Source organism: Sarcophilus harrisii, chromosome 1 (genome assembly GCF_902635505.1).
Source record: "Sarcophilus harrisii chromosome 1, mSarHar1.11, whole genome shotgun sequence".
Lineage (NCBI taxonomy): Eukaryota > Metazoa > Chordata > Mammalia > Dasyuromorphia > Dasyuridae > Sarcophilus > Sarcophilus harrisii.
The window spans coordinates 232,061,390-232,087,568 of NC_045426.1; the positions used below are offsets into that span (position 1 = coordinate 232,061,390).

Genomic DNA, 26,179 nt, shown 5'->3' on the forward strand with positions numbered 1-26,179 from the left:
GGAATCACAAAAAATATAGCTTCATTAAACATATAATGCCAATGATTAAAGTAAAAATTAATGACTCTTCAATTATAAGCCTGTTCATGACAGTTGGACAGTAAATTTTGACTGTGGTTTATAAAAGAAAAAAAAAAAATTTAAACACCTTTACTAAGTGTACAACCAGCAGTAAATGTTCCAATTTGAAGGGGGAAGGTAGTAAATTTCAGTTAAAAATGCAGGAAAACCAAAATTTATATTTACATATAAATACATTTAGAACAGGGTTTTAATGGAAGAAAACCTTTAGGGAGATCTCTTTCTCTCTCTCCCCCCCCCCACACCCCCACACCCCTGTAAAGGCTTCCCCTATGGGCCTAGCGATAGATGCCATGTGTTGTGCAAATGCTAGTCTAGCTTAAATTGGAGAAATTCATCTCCAAAAAACTGTCAACCAGATTATAAAACTTTTTGGTCACATAAAAAGCAAAGAGGAACTATAATCTATATTAGTAAAGGTAGCACTCATACCCTCCCCTCCTTTCCTGGTTTCCTTCAAATCTCACCTAATGTTTAACCTTTTACAAGAAGTTTTTCCTGACCTAATTTTAATAATGTCTCTCTGTTGATTTTCTCCATTTTATTAACTATATCTTATTTATTCAGTTATTTGCTTGTTATTTCCTCCATTAGACTGTGAGCACTTTGAGAGCAAGGACTGTTTTTGGCTTTTCTTTGTATCCCCAGTGATCATCACCATGCCTGGCATGTAGTGCTTAATAAATATGTGCTGGCTGACTGACACTGATAAAATCTTTCGAAACACTAAAGTTCATATGTAAATACACGAATTTTTGCTTATTACTTAGGCAGCATGAATATTTTTTAGCAGCCAATATTCATCTACATAAATTATCTCAAGAATATCCTTGCTTACCATGTGAAGGACATATTTTTCTGCCTCCTGAGGTCCTGACAATTGTACACGACTTGCCATATCTTGTAATGACAATGTTAAAAATGTCTGAAATTGAGAAGCAGAATTTGGACATAACTAGAAACAGCTGTGAGGTATATATTTATTAGATAAACAATTCCACTTATCTCAATGGAAATAGTATGTTAATTCTACTATATTAATATACTAAAAAATATACTAAAGTATTTTAATAAAGTCATATGGCAAAGTAGAAACTTCAAAAATAAAAAAGCAGCAAATAGTTCACTTATTTTGCCAGTATACAAGAAACCAATGTCCCAACTTTTTCTCCTTTGAAATTAATTTTTGATATCCAAAATCGATAAAATGTCCAATATTAGATAACACTTTTTAGCACTGACTAGATTTAAAATACATGAACTTCAATTTTCTTTCTAAGTCACTTACCAAAAAGTCTATTCATTTACTCTGAGGCCCTGCAACCATTTGAGTTGACAAAATCAAGAATAAAGCTTGATAAAATGGGGTTATTTTTGATCCAGAATCAATGTAAAGAGCTCCATGATAAGGCAACTCCTTCTACCAATACAGACCTACAATAGTCTTATAATTTTTAATTTTAGAAGCTCCCTGTAGCATCAGAGTTTAAATGACTTGCCCAGGATCATAAGGACAGTATAAAGACATAAAGTGAGAGTCAGTATATAAATCTAGACCCTAGACTCCAGATCATTTCTTTATTTTCTGTTACAATGTTTTCCATAAAAAAAAAAAAATAGAAAAATAATTAAAGGATTAAAAGCGAGCACACACCCAAAGAAAGAACACTAGGAAATGAATGTAAACTGCTTGCATTTTTGTCCTTCTTCCCGGGTTATTTATACCTTCTAAATCCAATTCTCCCTGAGCAACAAGAGAACTGTTCGGTTCTGCATACATATATTGTATCCAAGATCTACTGTAACCTATTTAATATATAGGACTGCTTGCCATCTGGGGGAGGGGGTGGAGGGAGGAAGGGGAAAAATCAGAACAGAAGTAAGTGCAAGGGATAATGTTGTAAAAAATTACCCTGGCATGGGTTCTGTCAATAAAAAGTTATTTAAAAAAAAAAAAAAAAGTGAGCACACTTGGAAATAGGTAGTTGGGAACATTTTTGCCATATTCCAAAAAGTATAGACATTTATCCATGTACCACAATTCAGTCCCACAATGCTATTGATTTCACCTCACTTAATGGAAAAGCTTGTTTTAATGAAAAACATTAGAGTAGTGTCTTTCATATTGAAGGTCAGTACATTTACAAATTTCAAGGGAATAAAGGAAACTGATATTAATTCATTAGAACAATATCTATTGCTACACCTCATCTTTAATGCATTGTCACTTGATTTATTCCTCAGTCCTTCCAGTCATTCTGTACCTGCTTTGTTTTTTTCTCTTGGCTACCCAAATTCAATTCTGGATAGAGGAAAACTCAACTATTTTCCTATCAGAAACTCCTACCATACTACTATTGGAACAGAGATTTTGTAGGAGCCTCAGAAGAATCATGAGACAAAGTATGAAAATTCATCTTACCTTTGTTAGCCTTTGAATGTTCTTCTTATAAAGAGAAGACAAACACTGCTTAACCAGCCCCATATTGTTATCTCTAGTGAAAGTTTCACTATGTTTGTTTACCAGATTTCGGAGTTCTGATGGATTATTGGTTGAATAAACTTGTGCTAATTCATGGTAAGCATTGCTAAGGGGCTACAGTTTTAAAAAGGAGAAAACAAATACATAAAGTTAGATTTATAGAAAGAAAATAAGTTGTGATTTTGTAAGTAATGAGAAAAACTATTAAAAATACATGCAAAAAGAAGGACAAAAAAGACTGTCTAAATAATGCTTTTCAGATATAGCGCAAGTTATTACTAGCAATAACGTAAAATGGCTTAGATATTACAGATATAACAGATAATTTAATTTTTTTTCTTCAAAATGAAAATTAGTGTCCTCAAAATTTTCTGGCTATAACCTAGTAAAATGAAGCACATAATTAAGTAACAAGGCAGTATTCTGGATTTTCTTATACTCAACCTTTTTCTAGCTATTGCTCATTCAATGGAAGATAAAAGATGATGTAAGAAACATATGAACTTCCCTCACAACACTTAATGATAAATGTTTTTGCTATGACAGCATATTAATATTATAACTAAATTGTTAATTTATGCAGAAACAAAAAATATAGGCATTGTCATTAGGAAATTATTGAATATTATAGGAGATTAGTCCCTGGGCCACTTGAAGAATTCAAATGGTCCCCAAATCGTTTCTTAAGAATGGCTGCCATGTGGCATGCCATCTCATTACTTCTTCTGAGTACTTCAATTAAGTAAATAGAGTAAACTTGTTCTGGGTGTTCAATAGATTGCCTTGTTATTTCAACAAACTAACTTGAAAACCCACCACTAGGAATCCTAACCACTTGAAATGCAGTGCTGTATATAAGACTGGATCATGAGAAGATTAAACAGCTGGGGAAGAATTTCCTCAACTGGAACTTAAAGCATTATTTAACTAAATAATTTAATTATTTTAAGCAGAGGCTAACCTAAATCTGATTCTTCATAGAACATAAAACTCTTAATACAAAACACACTATGAAAATGATATTTTTAAAAAATAATTCTATTTTTTAAGATACTGACTTGCAATGACATTAAATTTATTTTTACCTTAACAATTTTTCTTAAGTACAAGTTATTTTTCTTTAGAATACTTACTTTAATGAATCTACCAACAATCTGAGAAGTGTATTTTGGCAGTTGTTGAACTTTGCCCAGTAATATCAAAGAAACTAGAATATACTTCTTATAAGATTCCAACATAATATGACTGACTGCCATGGCAGGAGTAGTTATGGCCTGAGTAAGAAAAAAGATGTTAAATTTAGTTATAACTAGAAATAAAAGCTAACTTAAAGTTTTCAAATCTCTTTACATAAATTTTCTCATTTAATCCTCACATTCCTGTATGGTAGGTGCTATTTTACAAATAAGGAAACTGATGATGAGATTAAGTGATCTGCCCAGGGTCATAAAACTAGTTTCTGGTTTGGGATTTGAACCCAAGTCTTCTTGACTCCAAGTATTCTAAACTGCTCCATAATACCTCCATAGTAGTAGGTATAGATATTTTCTAGCAAGAGGTGGTAAATAATTGGGCATGGGAATCTTCTCACATAAAACAACACTCACATCGAAAAGTACATGCCTCATTTATTTAGTACTGTCATTTTACACTTTTTTTTTAAACAAATTTTTATTTTGAGATTTGATTTTATTTATATTTGAGACATTTATTTTGAGATAATTGAAATTTCCTCTTCCAAAACTAAATTTTGAATTGGTGAATAGTTACATTAAAAAAGACTGTTTATTTCCCTACTTTCTTAAACAAAGATATGCTTCATTTTATTTATTTATCTTATTAGAGCTTTTTATTCACAAAGCATATGCATGGGTAATTTTTCCAACATTGACCTTTGCATAACCTTTTGTTCCAAATTTTCCCTTCCTTCCCCCACCTCCTCCCCTAGCTGGCAGGTAATCCAATACATGTTAAATATGTTGAAATACAAATTAGATCCAATATATGTATACATATTTATATAGTTATCTTGTTGCACAAGAAAAATCAGATCAAGAAGGAAGAAAAACTGAGAAAGAAAACAAAATGCAAGCAAATAAGAACAGAGAGAGTAAGAATGCTATGCTGTGTTCCACCCTCTGTTCCCACGGTTCTCTCTGTGGATGTAGATAGTTGTCTTCATATATAATCATCTCCTGGTTCTGCTCATTTCACTTAGCATCAGTTCATGTAGGTCTCTCCAAGACTCAAAGCAGATCCAGTCTTTTTTTTTTTTTTAATTTTTTTTTGATGAGGCAATCAGTTAAGTGACTTGCCCAGGGTCCCACAGCTAGGAAGTGTTAAGTGTCTATGAGACTATATTTGAATTCAGGTCCTCCAGACTTCAGGGCTGGAGCTCTATCCACTGCACCTCCTAGCTGCCCCAAACAGAGATATACTTTAAACAGAGGATAATGAACATAACATTTTCTTGATGACTCAGGAATATATTAATATACTAGAAAGAGCATAGGACTCCCAAGACAGAAGACCTGTGTTCAGAGCCCAGCTTTGCTGAAAGATCTTGAGTAAGTGATTTAACCTATTTGAATCTGTTTCCTCATCATCACTAAATATAGTGATTCACTATATATTATTCACATCACTAAAATATAGATATCATTACTTCTACTTATTGTATATAGGGCTTTTGTCTGGGAAGTCTTTTGAAACATACTACACATGGAAGTTTCTGCTACTGCAATTTATCTTTGGAATTTACTGTGTGTAGGGCTGTTTGCTGTTGGCACAAACCTCAGTGCCTTTAGAATTGCATCTGTAGAAGTGCTAAATCTGACTATATAAGCTTTTTAAATAGTCACTCAGAAATATCCAATAGGCATGATTTACTATGACTGCAACACCTTCTTCAGTAACAATGCTAATAGCATTTCTGTACATTGCAGATAAAACACAGCAGGAAGAGATAAAAGGAGAATTTCCATTTGAAATAATTAGAGACTATAAAATACTTGGGAGTCTACTTGCCAGGATACACATAAGATCTACATAAACACAACTACAAAATACTTCATATATAGACAGATCTAAATAATTGGAGAAATATTAATTGCTTATAGGTAAGTTGAATCATTACAATGAAAATGACATCTCTAAATTAATTTACTTATTTGAGACCATATCAATAAAACTGACAAGTTATTATTAGAACAAGGAAGAAAAATAACAAAATTCATCTAGAGGAACAAAAGGTCAAGAATACCAAAGGAATCAATTAAAAAAAAAAAATGAAGGAAACCAACCTAGCAGTACCAGATTTCAAACTATACTACAAAGTAGTAACCCATCAAAACAATTTGATACTGGATAGGAAATACATGGTAGCTCAATGAAACAGATCAGGTAGACAATATACAAAATTACCACAGTGACCTGGAATTTGATAAATCCAAAGATCTAAATAGTTGAGGCAAGAACTTTCTGACAAAACTACTGGGAAAACCAGAAAACAGTCTGAAAGAAACTACACACAGACCAATATTTCATTTTATACCAAAATAAGCTTAAGGTAGGTATGTTTTGTAAACATAAAAGGTGATAGGATGGACAAATTATAGAGGAGCATGGGAAAAAAATTACTTATCAAATCTATGAAGAGTTCATGACTGAACAAGAGATACAGAAGATCACAAGGATAAAATGGATAATTTTTATCATATTAAATTAAAACGGCTTCCCACAAACAAAATTAATGTGGCTGAAATAAGAAAATAGGAAACTTGGAAAAAAAAAAAAAAAAGCAAGTTTCTCTAATAAAGATCTCAATTCTCAAATATACTGGAAATAGAAATTTATAAAAATAAGAACTATCTCCAGCTTCTGGGATAAGAATTCACTATTTGACAAAAATTGCTGGGAAAACTGAAAAAAGGTATGGCAGAAACTAGGCACTGACCAACATCTAATGCTCTATATCAAAAGAAGGTCAAAATGGGTTCATGATTTAGACTTAAAGAGTGATACTATAAGCAAATAAGTAGAGCAAGGAATAGTCTACCTGTCAGATCTATAGAGAAGGGAGGAATTTATGGCCATAGAACCAGAGAACATTATAAAATACACAATGGGTAATTTTGATTACAATAAATTAAAAAGTTTTTGCACAAACAAAACCAAGATTAGAAAGGAAGTAGAAAGTTGGAAAACAATTTTTACAGTCAGTATTTTTGATAGTCTTCATTTCTAAAACATATTGGGAGTGGACTCAAATTTATACAAATACAAGTCATTTCCCAAATATAAATGGTCAAAGAATATGAACAGACAATTTTCAGAAAAATTAAAATTATTTCTAGTCATATGAAAAAATGCTCTAAATCACTATTAGAAAAATGCAAATTAAGACAACTCTGAGGTATCATCTCACCCCTTTCAGATTGGCTAAGAAGACAAGAAGAGATAATGATAAGTATTGGAAAGGATGTAGGAAAATGGGACGCTAATGCATTTGTTGGTGGAGTTGTGAAATGATCTAACCATTCTGGGAGCAATTTAGAACTATGCCCAAAGGAATATAAACTGTATATACCCTTTGATCCAGCAGTCTCACTATAGGGCTGTATTCCAAAGAGACCATAAAGGAAAAAAAGGACCCACATGTACAAAAATTTTGATAGTAGCTCTTTTTGTGATGGCAAAGAACTGGAAATTGAGTGTATGCTCATCAGTTATGGAATAGCTGAATAAGTTATGGTATGTGAATGTAATGGAACACTATTGTTTTATAAGAAATGATGAGTAGACTGATTTCAAAAAAGCCTGGAAAGACTTACATAAACTGATGCTGAGTGAACAGAACCAGGAAAACACTGTACACAGTAACAACAAAATTGTGTGATGATCAACCTTGATGGACTTGACGCTTCTCAACAATAAGGTGATCCAAGGCAATTTCAAAAAACTTGGGATGGAAAATGCCATCCACAACCAGAGAGAAAACTATGGAAACTGAATGTAGATTGAAGGACAGTATTTTCACCTTTTTTATTGTTTTTTTTTTTCTTTCTTGTGTTTTTCCCCCATTCTGGTTTGATTTTTCTTGTACAACATGACAAATATGAAAAAAAATGTTTAAAAGGATTGCACATATTTAACCAAATCAAATTGTCTGATGTCTTGGGAAGAGGAGTGGTAAGGAAGGGAGAAGAATTTGGAACACAGTCTTTTTTTTAGAATTATTATTATAAAAAAAGTAGTAATAATTGCTAATATTTATATAGCAATTACTATGTACTAAGCACTATGCCAAACATTTAACAATTATGTTGTCATCATAACAATCATAGGAGATAGGTGCTATTACTATCACTAGGGTGAGGAAATTAAGGCATATAGAGATTAAGTAACACAATTAATAATTGTCTGGGGCCAAATCTGAACTCTGGTCTTCATGATTGCAGGCCTGGTATTCAATACACTGTGCCATCTAGTTGCCTTTTCTGTCTGCATTATTAGTCATCTGTGATTTCATAAGTAAAATTTTTAATAAATAAATAACTTCTACCAACATATATCTACAACTGTTTTGCAACCCACAGTCTGAGATCTGGGACACTAAGAGGCTAAATCACTTGCCCCAGGTCACACCAATATGTATCAGAGGAGACCTGAACACAGGTCTTCCTAACTGAAGTCAGCATTCTCTATCACTATATGGCCTCTTACCAGTCTTTTATTCTAAGGACCATATCTACTACATAAATAAGAATTACAAGATTTTTGAGTGGGAAAAAAAGGGTAGTTAGAAATCATTTAATCCAACCTCCTTATTTTATGGATGAGGTATCAGAGAGATGAAATGATTTTGCCCAACAGCTACTTATGGCTAAACTTCAATATCTTGACCTCTAATTCAGTGGTTATTCTGTAGCTATGTCATGTAAGACACAAAGAGGTCAACTTGTCAATTTTAAAGTAATATGTGTGTGTGTGTGTGTGTGTGTGTGTGTGTGTGTGTGTGTGTGTAATTATAATGACTATATCACAACATCCTGGTTTCTTTGATTAGGATTATTACCCTTTGGATATTCTTTAGGTTATAGTATTCACAAATATATTGTTCATTTATCCTTTAAAATTAGAGAGTCAAAGAAACTATCCATATTTCACAAATAATTTTAACTATTAAAACAACATTTAGTGATAAATTTTTTAAAACAAAAGGAATATCTATCCACAAAACTAGCCTCTTACAACAATCAAATATATAAAACTATGTTGCTTTGTCATAAAAGTTAAGAAATATTTACCTGCTCATAAAAATAGAGTGCTCTTTCAAAGTTCTTTAGCCCCGTGTAGATCATTCCACCATAGTAGTAGTAACATAAAAAGTGCTTTGCATCATAAGCCCCATTCTCCTTACAAATGTCCATCATATCCACATCCAGATAGGGGAGGGCAGGCTTAAAGCATTTTGCCAACAAACAAAGCTATAAGAAAAGACCAAAGCATAAATTAACTTGAATAAAAGTAATTTCACCAAGAAGGAATTTTTCAGGGGGGAAATGGTGTTAATATTACATTCATTATATTTTAAAAAGCTACATTTGAAGGGGAAAGCACATTATTCTTTTAACCATTCACAAAGAATTGATGATACTCAATTTGTTTTCAAATTGGATAATTAAAATAATTTCAGACCTCTAGTTATAAGTAACCTATTATCTTTTAGATCAGTCTCCTGTTTTGGACAATTCTAATTGCTAAGATTTCCCCATGATCACCTATATCAAACCCATTCCTACCTCTTTCCAACTACTCGATATAGTTCTACCCTCTGGAATTAAGTAAAATAATAATAATAATAATTCTTCCTTATTAAAGCCCTTCAACTACCTGAAGTCTCAAATTTTGAAGCTGGTCAAAAAGACCTACATTCAAATCTTGCCTCTGACACGTACCCAGTGATGTGACATAAGGTGAGTCACAAACCTGTCAGGCTCCCTAGACAATTCTTTAAGAATATAATTACAAATGACCTGCTAGTTTGCATTGGTAGAAGTAAATTTCGTATCAAAAATCCTCTACAACATCACTGACAAAAAAAAAAAAATACGCCCAGTACTCATCACCAGCTCCAGCTCACTGAAAACTCCTGATACTACTTATAGGCCTATGCCACTTTTCTTGATTCACACTAAGTAACCTGCATGTATCTTTAAAATTCAAACTGGCTGATAAATTTCCTATGTATTGACATCAGTTTCTTTTGAGGCCTCTTTCTTTTCTTCCTTATCCAAATAATTTGTTACCAAAATTTCATGCTCAAGAGTTTTTCTTCCAAATCTGGCTATTTTCCCGCTAAGATTTTGTTTGGGCCAAGGGTCTCTTTGACTCTGAAGTCAATTCTCTCCAAAACTTAAAAGTATGTGTCAGACTACATATAGCCCACTGTTCTCTCTTCCTCTAGCAGCACCTTTGAGACAGAGTAGATAATTCTCTGAAGATTCTCATGATTTCAACTGCAGCAACCAGTTCTCTTTCTTATTGGGAAAAATCAGGTCCAGAATAGCATTCTCTCTTGCTATTTTCTCCATCTTTTGAAGAATTAAATTATCAGTAAGGCAAACAACAAATATATTAACTGCTCAGATTTGTAAAAGAAAGCATTCCAGCTTTTATCCCAGCTATACCATATCTTTGTGTTACATTTATGATGTTTTTCTTCTTTCTAGTAGAAAGCATATTCCATTCACATCACCTCAATTTCTTTTTTCAATTTATTCTATCCCAAATATTTTCTTGCAATGCTTCCAGATTTTCTTATAGGATATAATTTCTTCATTCACAATGCTAATTTGTTTCCCAATTTATCTATTTTTTACCCTTTGGAATAAAATATATACAATTCCACAGTAATATTCTGGTCAAGTCCTATCCTACCAAAAATCTCAACAAAAACCTGTATGAAACCAAATTTACTTCCTTATGTTAAAATCCCTAGTTCATGATGCTAAGTGAAATGAGCAGAACCAGGAAATCATTATATACTTCAACAACGATACTGTATGAGGATATATTTTGGTGGAAGTAGATTTCTTTGACAAAGAGAAGATCTAACCCAGTTTCAATTGATCAATGATGGACAGAAGCAGCTACACCCAAAGAAAGAACGCTGGGAAATGAATGTAAACTGTTTGCATTTTTTGTTTTTCTTCTCAGGTTATTTTTGACCCGAATCCAATTCTTCCTGTGCAATAAGAGAATTGTTCTGTTCTGCACACATATATTGTATCTAGGCTATACTGTGACATATTTAACATGTATAGGACTGCTTGCCATCTCGAGGAGGGGGTGGAGGGAGGGAGAGGAAAAATCAGAACAGAAGTGAGTGCAAGGGATAATATTGTAAAAAAATTACCCAGGCATGGGTTCTGTCAATAAAAAGTTATAATTATTAAAAAAAATAAAAATAAATAAAATAAAATAAAATCTCAAGTTCACATATGAACTTTACATATAAATATGTAAGATCAGCATTTAATCACTAGATCTACTTTTTGATGGTTTCCTCTGAATAAGTAAGTAGTCCTTACTACTAATATTCACCTTCCTATTTTTTGTCTATTACCTATCTTTGGATTTTGCTTTGGTAGATAATTTTGAAGAATTTTCTTCTATCCTCTTAATTTTCAGTTAAAAGATGAAATCTACTGTCACCAAAAAAAAAAAAAAAAAAAAAAAAAAAAAAAGGTTACCAAAAATAATTTTTGTCAGTCCTAGGTAGGTAGGTGATAAAAATCTTGTGTCTAGTCCTATGATTCAGAAACTCAAATTCCAATCTCAATTCAGTTCAATAAAGAATTAAATGCAAGCTATATGCAAGAAAATGAGCACAATATGGGGAATTAAAACAAATCTATAAGATTTATTTATTTATAAGGAGTATTTTCCAATGAATAAATGGTCAAAGAATATGAACCTCTTAACCATCACAGATAAATATGAATCAAAACAATAGTGAGATTCTATCACACACCTATCAGATTGGCAAAGAGCAAAAAAGCCATTGTTGGAGGGGCCATGGAAGGACAGAACATTAATAAATAATGCATTGGTGGCACTATGAACTAATCCAACCATTTTTGAAAACTATTTTCCACTATACCCAAAAAGTCACTAGACAGACAGTGCATACATTAAGAGAAAGAAACTGAGAACAAAGAAAAAAATCAGTCAATCAAGAAGCATTAAACTCTTGCTATGAGCAAGCATTGTGAAAGGAAAGCTATATAGCTGTATTTTATGTTTAAATAAATAAAAACAAAGCAAGTGAATATCCACCAGCTAGGAAATGGAAGAATTAATTATAATTTGTGAACATTAGGGAATACTGTTGTGCCATTATGAATATGACACAGTAAAAGAAACTTGGAAAGACTTATACAAACACATAGAGAATGAAATGAATAGAACTGCAAGTACAATTTAAATAAGGACCACAATAATGCAAAGGAAAAACCTCTTAAAGAGTTAAGAGCTCTGATTAATCATGACTTCAGAAGGCTAAGGATGAAAGCATGCTTCCCACTTCTTGTCAGAGAGATGATATTCTAGGCGTACAAAATAAGACATAGATCTTCACACACAATCAATATGTTGACTTGTTTTGCTTGTCTGGACATAATGTATGGGTTTCTATTTGGGAGGAATGGTGGAATGATAAATAGATAATGATTGAGGCAAAAGAAAAAAAAGAAAAAAAAAGAAAGAAAAACAAGTAAACGGCATCAATAAAGCATTAAAACCACACACACACACAAAAAAAAAACAAATTAGTTCAGAAGGATACCTGGGGTAATTCTGTTACTACTCTGTAAAATTTCATATATATACTTCAAAAAATGCAAATTATATATATCAAAATTCATGATTATATATGCAACCATCTCTTCTGTTCTTTATATAGTGATATATATATACATCACTTATAGGATCCAAGGTCTAAACCTAGAAAGGCCCTTAGAGGTTCCATCAATTGACAGCTCTGAGAGGATAAGTGATCTATCCAAGGTGACTCAGATAGTGTCAGAGGCAGGATTTGAACTCCAGTTGCTTATTCCAGGATTGATTCTCTTGACACCATGCTGCTCTGCTTCATGTGAATGACTTATAAATTCATAATGGAAAAGAATATCTTTTAAAATGCAAAACACATCACTGAACTATAAAGTGAGAACTCCCATTTCCTCCCCAGATCCCACAAGTGCCAGGGACCACATTCAGGGCTCTCACAGCCATGGGTCCCTGCTTGTATAGTTCTTCCAGAGAGATGAGTTATTATGTTATAACTTACACTCCCCATACACTGCCCATGCAAACAAAGTATAACTGGGGGTGGAGTGGAAAAGGAAAAGAACAGGTTTCTAAACCTGCAGCAAGAGCACTAGAAATATAAACTACATCTGTCTTCTAGCTTGAGCAGCTGGAGGCTTGCCCCAGGTCACACAGGTAGCAAGTGTTAAGTGTCTGAGACCAAATTTGAACTCCGGTCTTCCTCACTTCAGGACTGTTGCTCTATCCACTGTGCCACCTAGCTGCCCACACATAGCTCATTTATGACAGAGGAAAATACAACTTTCTAGTCAAAGGAAAAGACTTACACATCCCTAAAAATCAGGAAAATGTAAAGATGACCTCAAAAGACCACCATTTAGCTATCATTATAGAAAATATATTTTTTAAAATGTACTGGACTTAGATCTAAGTTGGGAAGATCTAAGTTCAAATCTGCACTCAGACACTTTCCAATACAGAGATTTTAAATAAGTCACTTAACCTTTTCTGCCTCAGTTCCCTCAATAAAGAAGAATAATATAGTTCAGGGTTATTGTAAAAATGAAATAATATTTGTAAAATGCTTAGTACAGTGCCCTGCATATAGTGAGCACTATATAAATGCTTATTCCCTTTCCCTATACCCTATTGAAAAAGCTAGATGAAAAGGAATGATTTAGAAACTATCCCATTAAGGTCTCTTGCCCAGTATTTCATCATTCTTAACAATATGTTCTATTGGTATCATTTGTCCCTATATCACTAAAAATGGATAGCTATTAGTTGACTAATCTTGGAAGGTTGTCATTTCCCAGCTATAAAACTGTGAAGACTGTATTATTTCCCGACTGATGATTACCTGAGCATATGAAATATATAAATATCAGAAACCTTAAATCTTTAAATTTATTCATAATACTACTTCTTACCTGGCAGAGATCTGCATGGATTGAAGTCAACTGGTTTGTATTCATCTGCATCTTGTCTATGGCTTGTCTGAGGATACCAATTCCTCGCAGGGGCTGTCAGAAATGACATCTCTTTCAGATAAGTTCTCATAGATGGCACCACAATGGATCTTATGTTGTCACTTACAAATAAAAAAAATACTAATTGATAGGTTCCTTTTAAATAATAATCTGAGGTTTCCATATCCTTTCAGGAAACTGCTGTTTTCATATAATAGGAAAAATTGGCCTTTAATTGCTTGAAAAAATTTCTTATAAGACATACAATTTCAGCACTGACTCTAAAAACCAGAAGACTATTTACTATGGAAGTCAGTTTCTCAAATCACAAAGATTTCTTCAATTTTTAAATAAAATTTTAATTAACTTTAAATACAAAATGCAGAAATTCTGTATATATAAATATAAAGAAGTTCTGGCATATCACCAACCTCTTACATTATAGGAAATGTCATGAAAGACTTTATCCAGAATAGATCTAACAAAATAAAGTGAGCTGGTCATATACCAAATATAAGAGACAACAAAGAGTCAGTTGTATATTAATATCTTCAAGATATTAAAAGAACAAGAAAAAGGCTTTCAGCATGCTGTGTTGATCCTCTTTGGGTGACTTATGAGATAATAAAAATCACATTAAGATGTCAATATGGAAAGGTTGTGATTTGACCAGTTAAGGAAGTATATAGATGAAATCTGGCATTATAATTACAAATTATGGATAGTACCACTTTTGATACTTTTGGATGCATAAGCTAGATGAAGTAAGTTGAGAAACTTTAAATTGTTATTAAAAGTGCTAATGCTTGTTCTTTGGGAAAGCCTATTAGAACAGTATAAACCTTCCTCCCAAGAACATTATCTCATACATGAATTTAACACTGAAACAAAAAATATTAAATAAAGGCCCTTACACTGTGAGGTATGACTAAAGGAAGGACATTCACTGATTTTTCTTGGTAGCATCATTTTATAATCATATTTCAAATATACTGAAGAATTCACGTGTCAAGAGACTGGTGGGTATTATGAGCCTTTCTTTCAAACCACAATACTCTTAATAAAATCTAATGCATATTTTGAATTTTCAGTCTCTGTCAGACCAACATACTGAAAACTATTTTAAATTTAAACAGATAGAGAAGCAATAAAATAAGTATCATATTAAATCCTAAGACTACTATCTTAAACTTCAAGCACTGCTGACTAATTTGGTCTACAAAAATGGTGAAATTAAACGATATGGGAAAAGTACTTTGAGCTCCTTGGGATGTACTATGTACAAAGTATTAATATTATTAGCTTTAATCGGCAATCTAAACAAGTTAAGTTAGACAAACAAGTATTATTATGTCTTGGATTTATGACTAAATAAATAAAATGCCTAAAAAAAATTTCTCACCTGTTTTCTTTCCACGAGAGCATTTGTTAACTGATGGCAAAGACCAGCAACTAGATAAAATAATTTAAAAAAAAAAATTCAAGTAATTACAGTAAACATAAAACAAATTCAACAGAAAATAATAAATTAATATATAACTTACAAGTGTCTGTTGCATATCTAATATGTTCCCCATTACAAGTGCTGATAAAAAGCTGAACCTGTGAGAATAACGTTTCGAAGTCAGGTACACTGGGCATAGAAAACTTCACAAACCTAAAATAAAGAAACAAAAGATTCATTTATTTTCATTTTTTGAAAGAAAGACAAGCAGATACCAAGGAAAAATAATTTACAGGTATAAATAGCAAAATCTTCTACTCTTTCCTTGAAAGGTACCTTAAACTCACCTTTTACAAATGTCTTATTGATGTCTTTTGTCTTTATCTCAGTCTTTTCTAAAAAACCCTTTCCTCAAGATTGAACCCTTCCTTATGACAAAAGAAAAACAATTAAGCAAAAGTATCAGAAACAATTATCACATCTGCCTGGGTATACATTATCATGCCTCATAAATCTGCTGTCTCTTTGCTGAAAGGAAAGAGGTATTCTCCTATCAGTTCTTCTGTATATTCAATGGACTTTCACTGAGTAAGGGTGTGGCTTCCATTAATTAACCTTTTCATGTATATCACCAGAGTCATTGTGTATACTGCTATATATATTCATGTAGCTCTGCTTATTTTATTACTCTATCAAGTTTATAAATATATTCCAATGCTTCTCTGGATTTTTCACATTCTTACTCAATATTTCATTCCCTCATGAAGATTATAGTAATTTTTTCTCAAAAGCTTTGTCAAGATTTAATTGATTCATGGAACTAATGTTTTACACTGTTGACATGGATTCCTGTTAAAACGAGTGAAAAGCAGACAAGACACAAAGAGCTAGAGCTTTTTGCTTATTCTTCTGACTGAAGACCCAGGAACATGACTAACACTGCCATAGGAATGCTCAGCTGAATTAAGCATATCTTCAATTAATATTCCTCCCTGCTTAACATATCCTTCCCCGGTATGCTTCCCATCTCACATGAAAAGGCCATCCCTGCCCATAAACTCCTCTATAAGCACACATGATCTTCTTTATCTGGTCTTCTGTGTCAGAATGCCCCTTTATCCACCTCACCTCACCCCTATCTCTCACTAATCTTTAATTTCTTTCTGTCTACTGGATGCTTTCTTCCTATTTAAAAAAACAACCAAGAAAAACAAAAATGAAACCAAAAAAATGTCACACACAACAAAAAACACTCACTTGATCCATTTATCACTGCTAGCTCCCATCCTTTAAATCTCCTTTTAATGTCCTTGATAACCTGGATCCTTCCTACTTTTCCATTCCCCCTAATTCTCTACCCCAACTCTTACTCTCATATCTCCAATACCTCCTTCCACATATTCTATGATTTAGTGACACTAGCCTCCTTGCTGTTACTTGCATAAGACACCACTTCTCTTAATTTTAGTCATTTCAGTGGCTATCCCTCATGTTCAGAGTTTTCTTTCTCTTCTTTTCTAACTTTTGGATTCCTTCAAAGTATCAACTAAAATTCTATTACCTTCTGTAAGAAGTTTTCCCTAATCTCTCTGAAAGTTAGTGTTTTCCCTCTGAGATTATTTCTAACGTATCCGAAATATATCTTGTTTGTATGTTGTCTCCCCCATTAAGATGGTGGGTTGTTTTTGCCTTCCTTTGTATCCCCAGCATTCCATACAGTATTTGCTACACAGCAGGTACTTAATATATACTTGTTAATCCCAATCTTAAAACTAAAGTAACATGCCATCTTGGGCCAGGTTTGAACTATTATAACATTTATACAAAGCACGTTTTTTTCCCTTAGCTATTCATCAAAGAGCACCCACTTTTTGCATAAAGTGTGCTGTTATAAATATCTGGTTATACATACTGACTCTTGAAAGTTACAGATTAGCATCAAATCCTGGAACACCTGGGTCCAAGTTCTGCTTTTAACACAGCAAATTACTCTTAAGCATTCCTGATACTCCAGATAACTAAGACTATAAAGAATAAATACAATGCTAATTAGGGAGCTCCTCATACCAATGAAATCTCTATCACTATACTGAGTCTTAAAATGCAATTTCCTTGGGAGTACAGGTTATTTCATTTTTTGTATTTGTAATTCTAGTGCTTAAAAATATAATGCCTAGCACAGGACAGGCACTCAAGTACTTGTTGATTGATTGCTCCTATCTCTTTAGAAGAAAACTGTTAATTCTAGAGTATATTTAGAACAGTTGGATTAATTCATTGATTCAGAGATTAGTGTTCTAACTAGTCTTCTATACAGAGTCTCTCCAATATTGATAATTTGCATAATTCAATCTTTGCAAACACAAGTTTTTAATTTGGTGAAAAATTTGGCCAAATTTTTTTGTTGTTGCATTTATATTAATCTATCTTGATAAATTAGCTTCCAGATATTTTATGGTTTTTACTAGACAGGTTGAGGGAAATTTCTCATTTTACCATAGTTTCTTCCTGGTTTTTTTTTTGTTTTTTTTTTAGTTCTTTAGAGAAATACTAATGATGCTTCTGGTAGATTTATTTTGTTTTCATTAACTTTATTGAAGCTATCAGAATTTTCTAATTTCTGGCTTGCAGGCCTGATTTTTTTCTGAGAATGAGTTAAGATCTTTTTCTTGTTTAGGTATTCAGCAATTTGTAGATATTCATTTGCTTCCTTTGGTTTCTTAAGTCTTTAGAGGTCTGTAATCACATATGGTGACGTTTGACTATTTCCATTATTTCTCTGGTACAGAAAGCTTATTCTGCCAACACAGAGTCAGAGAAGGGACTTGAATCCAGGTGTTTTTGACTCAAAGGCCAGCTTTTATCTACTATTCTATACTCTCAACTTCTGTGTATATTGGTTGGTATAGTAGTTTCTGACACATCTACTTTTTATTTGCCCATTTTCCTTTATTTTTCTTGATCAGCTTAGCCAATAGCTTATCAAAAAAAAAAAAAAATAGCTTTTATATATTAGTTACATAGTCTTTGTATTCTTAGATTTTTCTATTTTTCTTCTTTCAAAATTTCTTCTTCTGAACTTGTTTTAGGATCACAAATTGAAAGTTGGAAGGGACCTAAGAATTCATTTTACAGATAAACTGAAACCCAGAAAAATGATAATAATGAGAGCTAATATTCACATAGCTTTTTAAGATTTACAAAGGACAGCACATATTTTAACTCATTTGATTTGATTTTATCTCATAACAACTCTATGAAGTATATATTATTATCATCCTCATTTTATGGATGAAGAAAATGAGACTGAGAAAATTTAAGTGATTTTCTTAGTCACTCGGATAACACTCAGGTAGAGGAGACAGAATTCAAATTCATGCCTTCTTGACTCAAGTCCAAGACTTATCCACTATACCATCTAACTTCTCTATATCAATGGAATCTCAGTTACCAGTCCTATGTCTAAGAAATAACTTGTGGCATAACATAGGATTGCTAATTTACTTTCTAGGCTCCCTAATTGCACATTCAATTGACTGATTATCCCTTTTAAAATTTTGTTCACCTAAGTATTCAGAAATAAAATTTCTGACTTTTTAAAAAAAAACCAAATCCCATAAATTTTAATATTAGTAATCTTTGATATAATTATTTCTAGAGTGCTGCTAGGTGGCACAGTGGATTTAGAGCCAGGGATTCTATGCAGTATTTCATACTTATGGATCCCAACTTCTGCAAAGTAATAGGAGGCTTCTTAGGATATAAGTGTGGTCATTAAAAAAAAAATTTTTTTATTACTCTCATAATAAATCTTTTTTATTATTATTATAGCTTTTTATTTACAAGATATATGCATGGGTAATTTTTCAGCATTGACCCTTGCAAAACCTTCTGTTCCAACTTTTCTCCTCCTTCCCCTCACCCCCTTCCCCAGATGGCAGGTAGATCAATACATGTTAAATATGTTAAAGTATATGTTCAATACAATATATGTATACATATCCATATAGTTATTTTGCTGCACCAAAAAAATCAGACTTAGAAATAAGGTAAAATTAGCCTGAGAAGGAAATAAAAAATGCAAGCGGACAAAAACAGAGGGATTAGAAATGCTATGTAGTGGTTCACAATCATTTCCCAGAGTTCTTTCACTGGGTATAACTGGTTCTACTCATTAGTGAACAAATGGAACTGATTTGGTTCATCTTATTGTTGAAGAGAGCCACGTCCATCAGAATTGATCATCATATACTATTGTTGTTGAAGTATATAATGATCTCTTGGTCCTGCTCATTTCACTCAGCATCAGTTCGTTTAAGTCTCTCCAGGCCTTTCTGAAATCATCCTGTTGGTCATTTCTTACAGAACAATAATATTCCACAATATTCACATACCACAATTTATTCAGCCATTCTCCAATTGATGGGCATCCATTCAATTTCCAGTTCTAGCCACTACAAAGAGGGCTGCCACAAACATTTTGGCACATACAGGTCCCTTTCCCTTCTTTAAGATCTCTTTGGGATATAAGCCCAGTAGTAACACTGCTGGATCAAAGGGTATGCACAGTTTGATAACTTTTTGAGTATAGTTCCAAATTGTTCTCCAGAATGGCTGGATGTGGTCATTAATTTTTTTTTTAATGATTCTCTTATTTGTAGTCAGATTTTATCATTTTAGTTTAATGTATTTCTAACTTGAAATTTATTTTCAACAGTATTTACTATTTTTCTTTTTCTTTCTTCAAGATGCTCCTTTAATATACAGACTAAGGGAACAGCTAGTGCAGTGGATAGAGCACCAGCTCTGAAGTCAGGAGGACCTGCGTTCAAATCTTGTCTCAGACACTTAATACTTCCTAGCTGTGTGACCCTGGGCGAGTCACTTAACCCCAATTGCCTCATCAAAAAAAAAAAAAAAAAAAAAAGAGGGAGAGAGAGAGAGACTAAGAACAGCACTTTCTTTTTTCTATAATAAAGGGATAACAAGGACATATTTTTCTTTGTAATAATTCAAGCATCTTTCTCTGTTATTAGTAACATACATACACAAAATGTGCATATATGTGCATATACACACACAAATAAAACACTATGTTATGTCAATTGTCAACACACACACACATACACAGCAGTCTGTCTGTATCCTGTGTTGCCTTATTTAAGCAGTAGCTATTAAATACTGTGAAAATTTTCAATACACTATCCTATATTATGTGTGGGCAACCTTTTTCTGGCTCTGAAACTGTTAAGAGTGAGGTTAAACAAAAGGTGAAGAATTTCAAGGGAATTAATGGGAAAAAAAAAAAAAGCAAATGAAGCTGGCCTAGTTATGCCAGACCTAAAACTAAAGCAGCAGTCATCAAAACCATTTGGTACTGGCTAAGAAACAGTAGTCAATCAGTGGAATAGGTTAAGTTCACAGGACAAAATGGTTAATGACTATAGTAATCTAGTATATGACAAATCTAAAGACCACAGCTTTTGGGATAAGAATTCACTATTTGACAAAAACTGCTGGGAAAATTGGAAATTAGTATGGAAGAAACTAGGCATTGACCCACAAATAACACTGTATACCAAGATAAGGTCAAATTGGGTTCATGATCTGGACATAAAGAATGATATAAACAAATTAGAAGAATAAAGGATAGTTTATCTCTTCAGACCTGTGGAGGAGGTAGGAATTTGTGACCAAAGAAGAACTAGAGATCACTACTGATCACAAAATAGATAATTTTGATTATATTAAGTTAAAAAGTTTTTGTACATAAAAGGCTATTTAAAAAAATAAATTAAAAGTTTTTGTACAAACAAAACTAATGCAGACAAGATTAGAAGGGAAGCAATAAACTGGGAAAACATTTTTACACTAAAAGGTTCTGATAAAGACCTTATTTCTAAAGTATATAGTAAATTGACTCAAATTTATAAGAATTCAAGCCATGTTCCAATTGATAAATGGTCAAAGGATATGAAGAGACAATTTTCAGAAGAAATTGAAACTATTTCTAATCATATGACTTCAAATCACTATTGATCAGTGAAATGCAAAGTAAGACAATTCTGAGGTACCACTATACATCTCTCTCAGATTGGCTAAGATGACAGGAAAAGATAATAACAAATGTTGGGGAGGATGTGGGAAAACTGGGACACTAATACATTGTTGGTGAACTGATCCAGCTATTCTGGAGAACAATCTGGAACTATAGTTAAAAAGTTATCAAAATGAGCATACCATTCATCCAGCAGTGTTTCTGATGAGATTATATCCCAAAGAGATCCAAAGGAGGGAAAAGGACCCACATGTGCAAAAATGTTTGTGGCAGCACTTTTTGTAGTGGCAAGAAACTGGAAACTGAATGGATGCCCATCAATTAGAGAATGGCTGACTAATAATTATGGTACATGAATGTTATGGAATATTATTGTTCTGTAAGAAATGACCAGCAGATTTCGGAGAGATTGGAGAGACTTACATGAACTGATGCTAAGTGAAATGAGCAGAACCAGGAGATCATTATACATGGCAACAAGAAGACTATATGATGATCGATTCTGATGGACGTGGCTCTCCTCAACAATGAGATGATTCAAACCAGTTTCAATTGTTCAGTAATGAAGAAAGCCATCTACACCTAGAGAGAGGACTGTGGGAAGGAACTGACTGTGGACCATAACATAGCATTTTCACTCTTTCTATTGTTGTTTGTTTGCATTTTGTTTTCTCAGTTTTTTTTTTCCTTCTTGATCTGATTTTTCTTATGCAGGATTTAACATATATTTTAACAAATTTAACATGTATTGGACTACCTGCCATCTAGGGGGGGAAGGGGTTTGGGGAAGAAAAAGAAAATTTGGAATAGAAGTTTTGCAAGTGTCAATGTTGAAAAATTACCCATGTGTATGTTTTGTAAATAAAAAGCTTTAAAAAAAAAAAATAAAAACAAAAGAGTGAGGTTAAAGAGATAAACAATCCATCCAAACTTCCTTCAGTGTTTATATATACTCTTTTCATCTATCCCATTTATGTGAAACAGTAAGTCTTCTCCTTTCTCTTAATTTCTGTACTAAAATACTTTCCTCCTTTATCCTCCTCTTTAAAATATAATAATGTGTCATTACACCTCAAAATACTTTGCATCAGTTCATATAAATTTTCCCAGGTTTTCTGAAAACATCCTGTTCATTTCTTATAACACAATAGTGTTCTATTTTATCATAGGGATATACCACTGCTTGTTCAGCCATTCCTCAATTCCTGGGCCTCCCCTTGATTTCCATTTTTCTGACGCACAAAAATAGCTGCTCTAAATATTTATGTACAGATAGGTCTTTTCTCTAGTAGTAGTATTTTTTGGGTCAAAGGGTATGCATAGTTTTGTAGCCCTTTGAGCTTAGTACCAAATTGTTCTTCAGAATGTTGACTTTTCCACAGCTCCCCCAATAGTTCATTTGTATTCCAATTTTTCCACATCCTTTCCAGTGGCATATTTCCATTAAAGATATATATATATTTTTTTGTCTTGTTTTCTTTTCTTTTTTTTTTTTTTAACTTAACTCTCTCATCTTTAATTGAGTTATAAGAAATGATGAACAGGATGTTTTCAGAAAACTTGGGAAAATTTATATGAATAGATGCAAAGTGAGCAGAACTAGGAAAACATTGTATACAGCAACAGCAATATTGTAAGGATGATCTAGTGAGAAAGAATCAGCTACTCTGATCAACAGGATCTGAGACAATTCCAAAGGATTCATGATAAAAGGTGCAACCTACCTCTAGAGAAATAATGAACTTTGAGGGCAGACTGAAATATACTAAAAAAAAACCAAAAAAACAAAAAAAACCTTTCTTTTTTCTTTCTTTTTCATTTTTTTTCTTTTGGTCTTTTGATTTTTCTTCCACAATTTGACAAATATGAAAATATATTTAAAAGGACTACACATATTTAATCTATATCAGAGTGCTCACGTGCTCACTGTGTTGAAGAGGTAAGGGAGAATAATATGGAACCCAAAGTCTTACAAAAATGAATGTTGAAAACTATCTTATCATGTATTTAGAAAAATAAAATGCTACTGAAAAACATTTTTTTTCTTTTTTTTTTTTTGTCTTGTTTTCTTTTACAATATGGCTAATATGGAAATGTCCTGCAAGACTGCACGTATAGCTGATATCAAATTACTAGCCTTCTCAAGAAGGGGGGCGGCAGGAAAAGAAGAAGGGAATGAATGGAATTCAATTTTTTTTTTTAATGATGTTAAAATTTTTATATGTAATTGGGAAATACTTAATGAAATTTATTTTAAAAAAATTTTAAGAATATTTTCCCACTTCTAAGATTATACTTAGTTTTTCAGGTTGTTATTCTTGGTTGTTGCCCTTGTCTTTTGGAATGTTAAATTCCAAGATTTTCTCTCCTGTAAAATAGTTTGCTGTACAAAGCCCTCAGCCATCAACCTAACAAAAAAATCTCTTTTGCTTCTTGGTCTGGAGGTGATTTAAGGCCATAAATTAAAGCTGTCTTTTTATTTCTCACTCACCTGCATTCCTTTGGACTTCTCTACCCAGCCCCTAAGAATTCATCATGAGAAACTTCATTAGCTTTGGTACTCCTCTAACTGGAGGGTAGAGTGCCAAGCTCCTCCCAAAAACCTCCATTTAAGAAGGGTATCCAAGTCAGCCATGTCTTCATTTCCCATTAAGTTCTAGTCCTTTAAACTTTTCCATCAAACCTCTAAAGCTAACTAAGGTACTTTCTCCTCCTTAACTCTAAAGCTTCCTTTTGTAGAAAGTCCTCTCCCGTTAGATTGTAAGCTCCTTGAGAGCAGGAACAATTTCTTTTTCTTATTTTTATCCCAGTGGTGAGCACAAAGATTGGAAGAATAGGTAATTAATGTTTACTAACTGACTAGAGAGGCAATTTGGCACCAGGTTCTGCAGGTGCTACAGTCACATCTATTTAAATAAATTAGAAAAGAGAATTCTTATTTCCAATGTCTTAGGCACAGTCTGCTCAACAACTGATATCTTTTTAGCAGTGGAAATGACAAAAAAGAGGCATTATCATCTGACTTTGCTACTGCATCCTTAGAATCAAGGAACTTTAGTAGTTGAAAACTTCTATTTATGTAGTATCCTTTATTTAGAACATGAGTTCTTTGAAAGCAAGAACTGTTATATTTGTCTATTTGAAATCCTTGTTCTTAACATATCATGTGTACTTAATACATGATCCATCCATCATTATTGTGCCATCTTGATATGAACCTCTTTCTGGCTGTTTTCAATATTTTCTTCTCTGATTTGAAAACTGGATATAGGGTACAAGATTCCTGGGTCAGTTTGGGACTTTTTTCAGATGATCAGTGGATTCTATTTTGACTTTGTCCTCTGCTTCTGATGACTCTGGATAGTTTTTTTTTTTTTTTTTTTAACATGATTCCCTGAATTACAGCATCCAAGTATTTTGTTTGTTCATGATTTTCAGAGAATCCAATGACTCTTAAATTATTTCTCCTTAATTAGTTTCCCAGGTCAGTTATTTCTGACAGAAGGTACCTTATATTTTTTTCTACTTAACCCTATTTTAACCTTTTTTTTCCTATTTCATATAGTTTCATGGAATCTTTGAGTTCTAACTCTTCCATTTGTTTGTTCAGGGCATCTACTACTTGAAAAAGACTTTCCACTTTCTATTCTCCTATGAATTCTTCCTTCAAGAGCTTCTATTTCAATTCTAATTTCATTGTTTCCCTTCTTCATTTCCTATAGCTATTTTTATATATCTTGCAGCCAAATAATTTTTTTTTCTCCAACTACGAAGATTACTCTTTCCTCTGACTCAGGATTTGTTGCGAGATTACTCACTTGTTTTAAGTTTGTTTCTTGGGCTTCTCTTAACTGACAGAATTTCTTCATTATTTGTTGTCATCTTATGTTAACTTATTTTGTGCTAATCAATATTTTCCCATTTATTTATGTGTTATTTCAAATATCATTACTTGCTATAATGACCTCTTACAAAATACTAAAATACCCACTAAAAACTCCACTGTCCACATCAGATTCAATAATGTTGAGAAATTCTAACATTATTATGTTACTATATTACAACAGTAACATTACTATCACAGCTCCAGTTTTATAGAAAATTTGAATTTTCTTTAAATAATTTTCTTCCTTACATAAAAAAAAATCCAAAAAACTTTGGTTCATAAAATTTTTAATTTAAGTTTATATTAAATATTATATTAAACTTAAGTTTATATCCATCATAATAAAACGGCACTTACAGAACGGCAAGGACACCCAAGGAATGCTCTTGTACATCCAAAGCACCAAGTACTGTATCAAGATGAGATAAATTTTTTGCTAGAAGTTCTCCACTTTTGTTTATCAATTCACAAAGTTGAGTCATTTGCCCTAGAAAACATTGAACAATGGTTTCATTCACTTATGGCATAGTAAACTGACATGAAGGGACAAAGAAAATATCATAAAAATATGGAAAAAATAAAGGATAAACTTAAGAGTTTATAAATATTTGAGTTGTGATCTTTGAGGCTAATATAAATATTCTTCATGAAAGGACTAAATAAGACTACATAAGGAATATAGAACACTGCAAGATTTAAAAATTCGATTATATTAAATTAAAAAGGGTTTTTTTTTTTTAATAAGCAAAACCAATGCAACCAAGATTAGAGGGAAAGCACAAAGACAGGAAACAATTTTTACAGCAAGTATCTCAAGTATCTCTGATAAAGATCTCATACAGAATCAAATTTATAATCTGTCAGATTTATAAGAAATTTAAGTCATTCCCCAATTGGATGGTCAAAGGATATGAACAGGCAGTTT

The 26,179-nt window shown here is 32.6% G+C and overlaps 1 protein-coding gene across 1 annotated transcript in view; it reads right to left on the minus strand.

Moving 5' to 3' along the window:
- Positions 1-26,179, minus strand: part of COPS3 (COP9 signalosome subunit 3) — a 39,853-nt gene that overhangs the window by 7,859 nt on the left and 5,815 nt on the right. The window contains exons 2-9 of the mRNA XM_003761518.4: positions 25,612-25,741; positions 15,411-15,523; positions 15,269-15,318; positions 13,828-13,920; positions 8,872-9,051; positions 3,697-3,837; positions 2,504-2,677; positions 920-1,006 (exon numbers count right to left, since the gene is read on the minus strand). Of these exons, the coding sequence (XP_003761566.1) occupies positions 920-1,006; positions 2,504-2,677; positions 3,697-3,837; positions 8,872-9,051; positions 13,828-13,920; positions 15,269-15,318; positions 15,411-15,523; positions 25,612-25,741 (968 nt within the window). The remainder of the gene's footprint in view (positions 1-919; positions 1,007-2,503; positions 2,678-3,696; positions 3,838-8,871; positions 9,052-13,827; positions 13,921-15,268; positions 15,319-15,410; positions 15,524-25,611; positions 25,742-26,179) is intronic.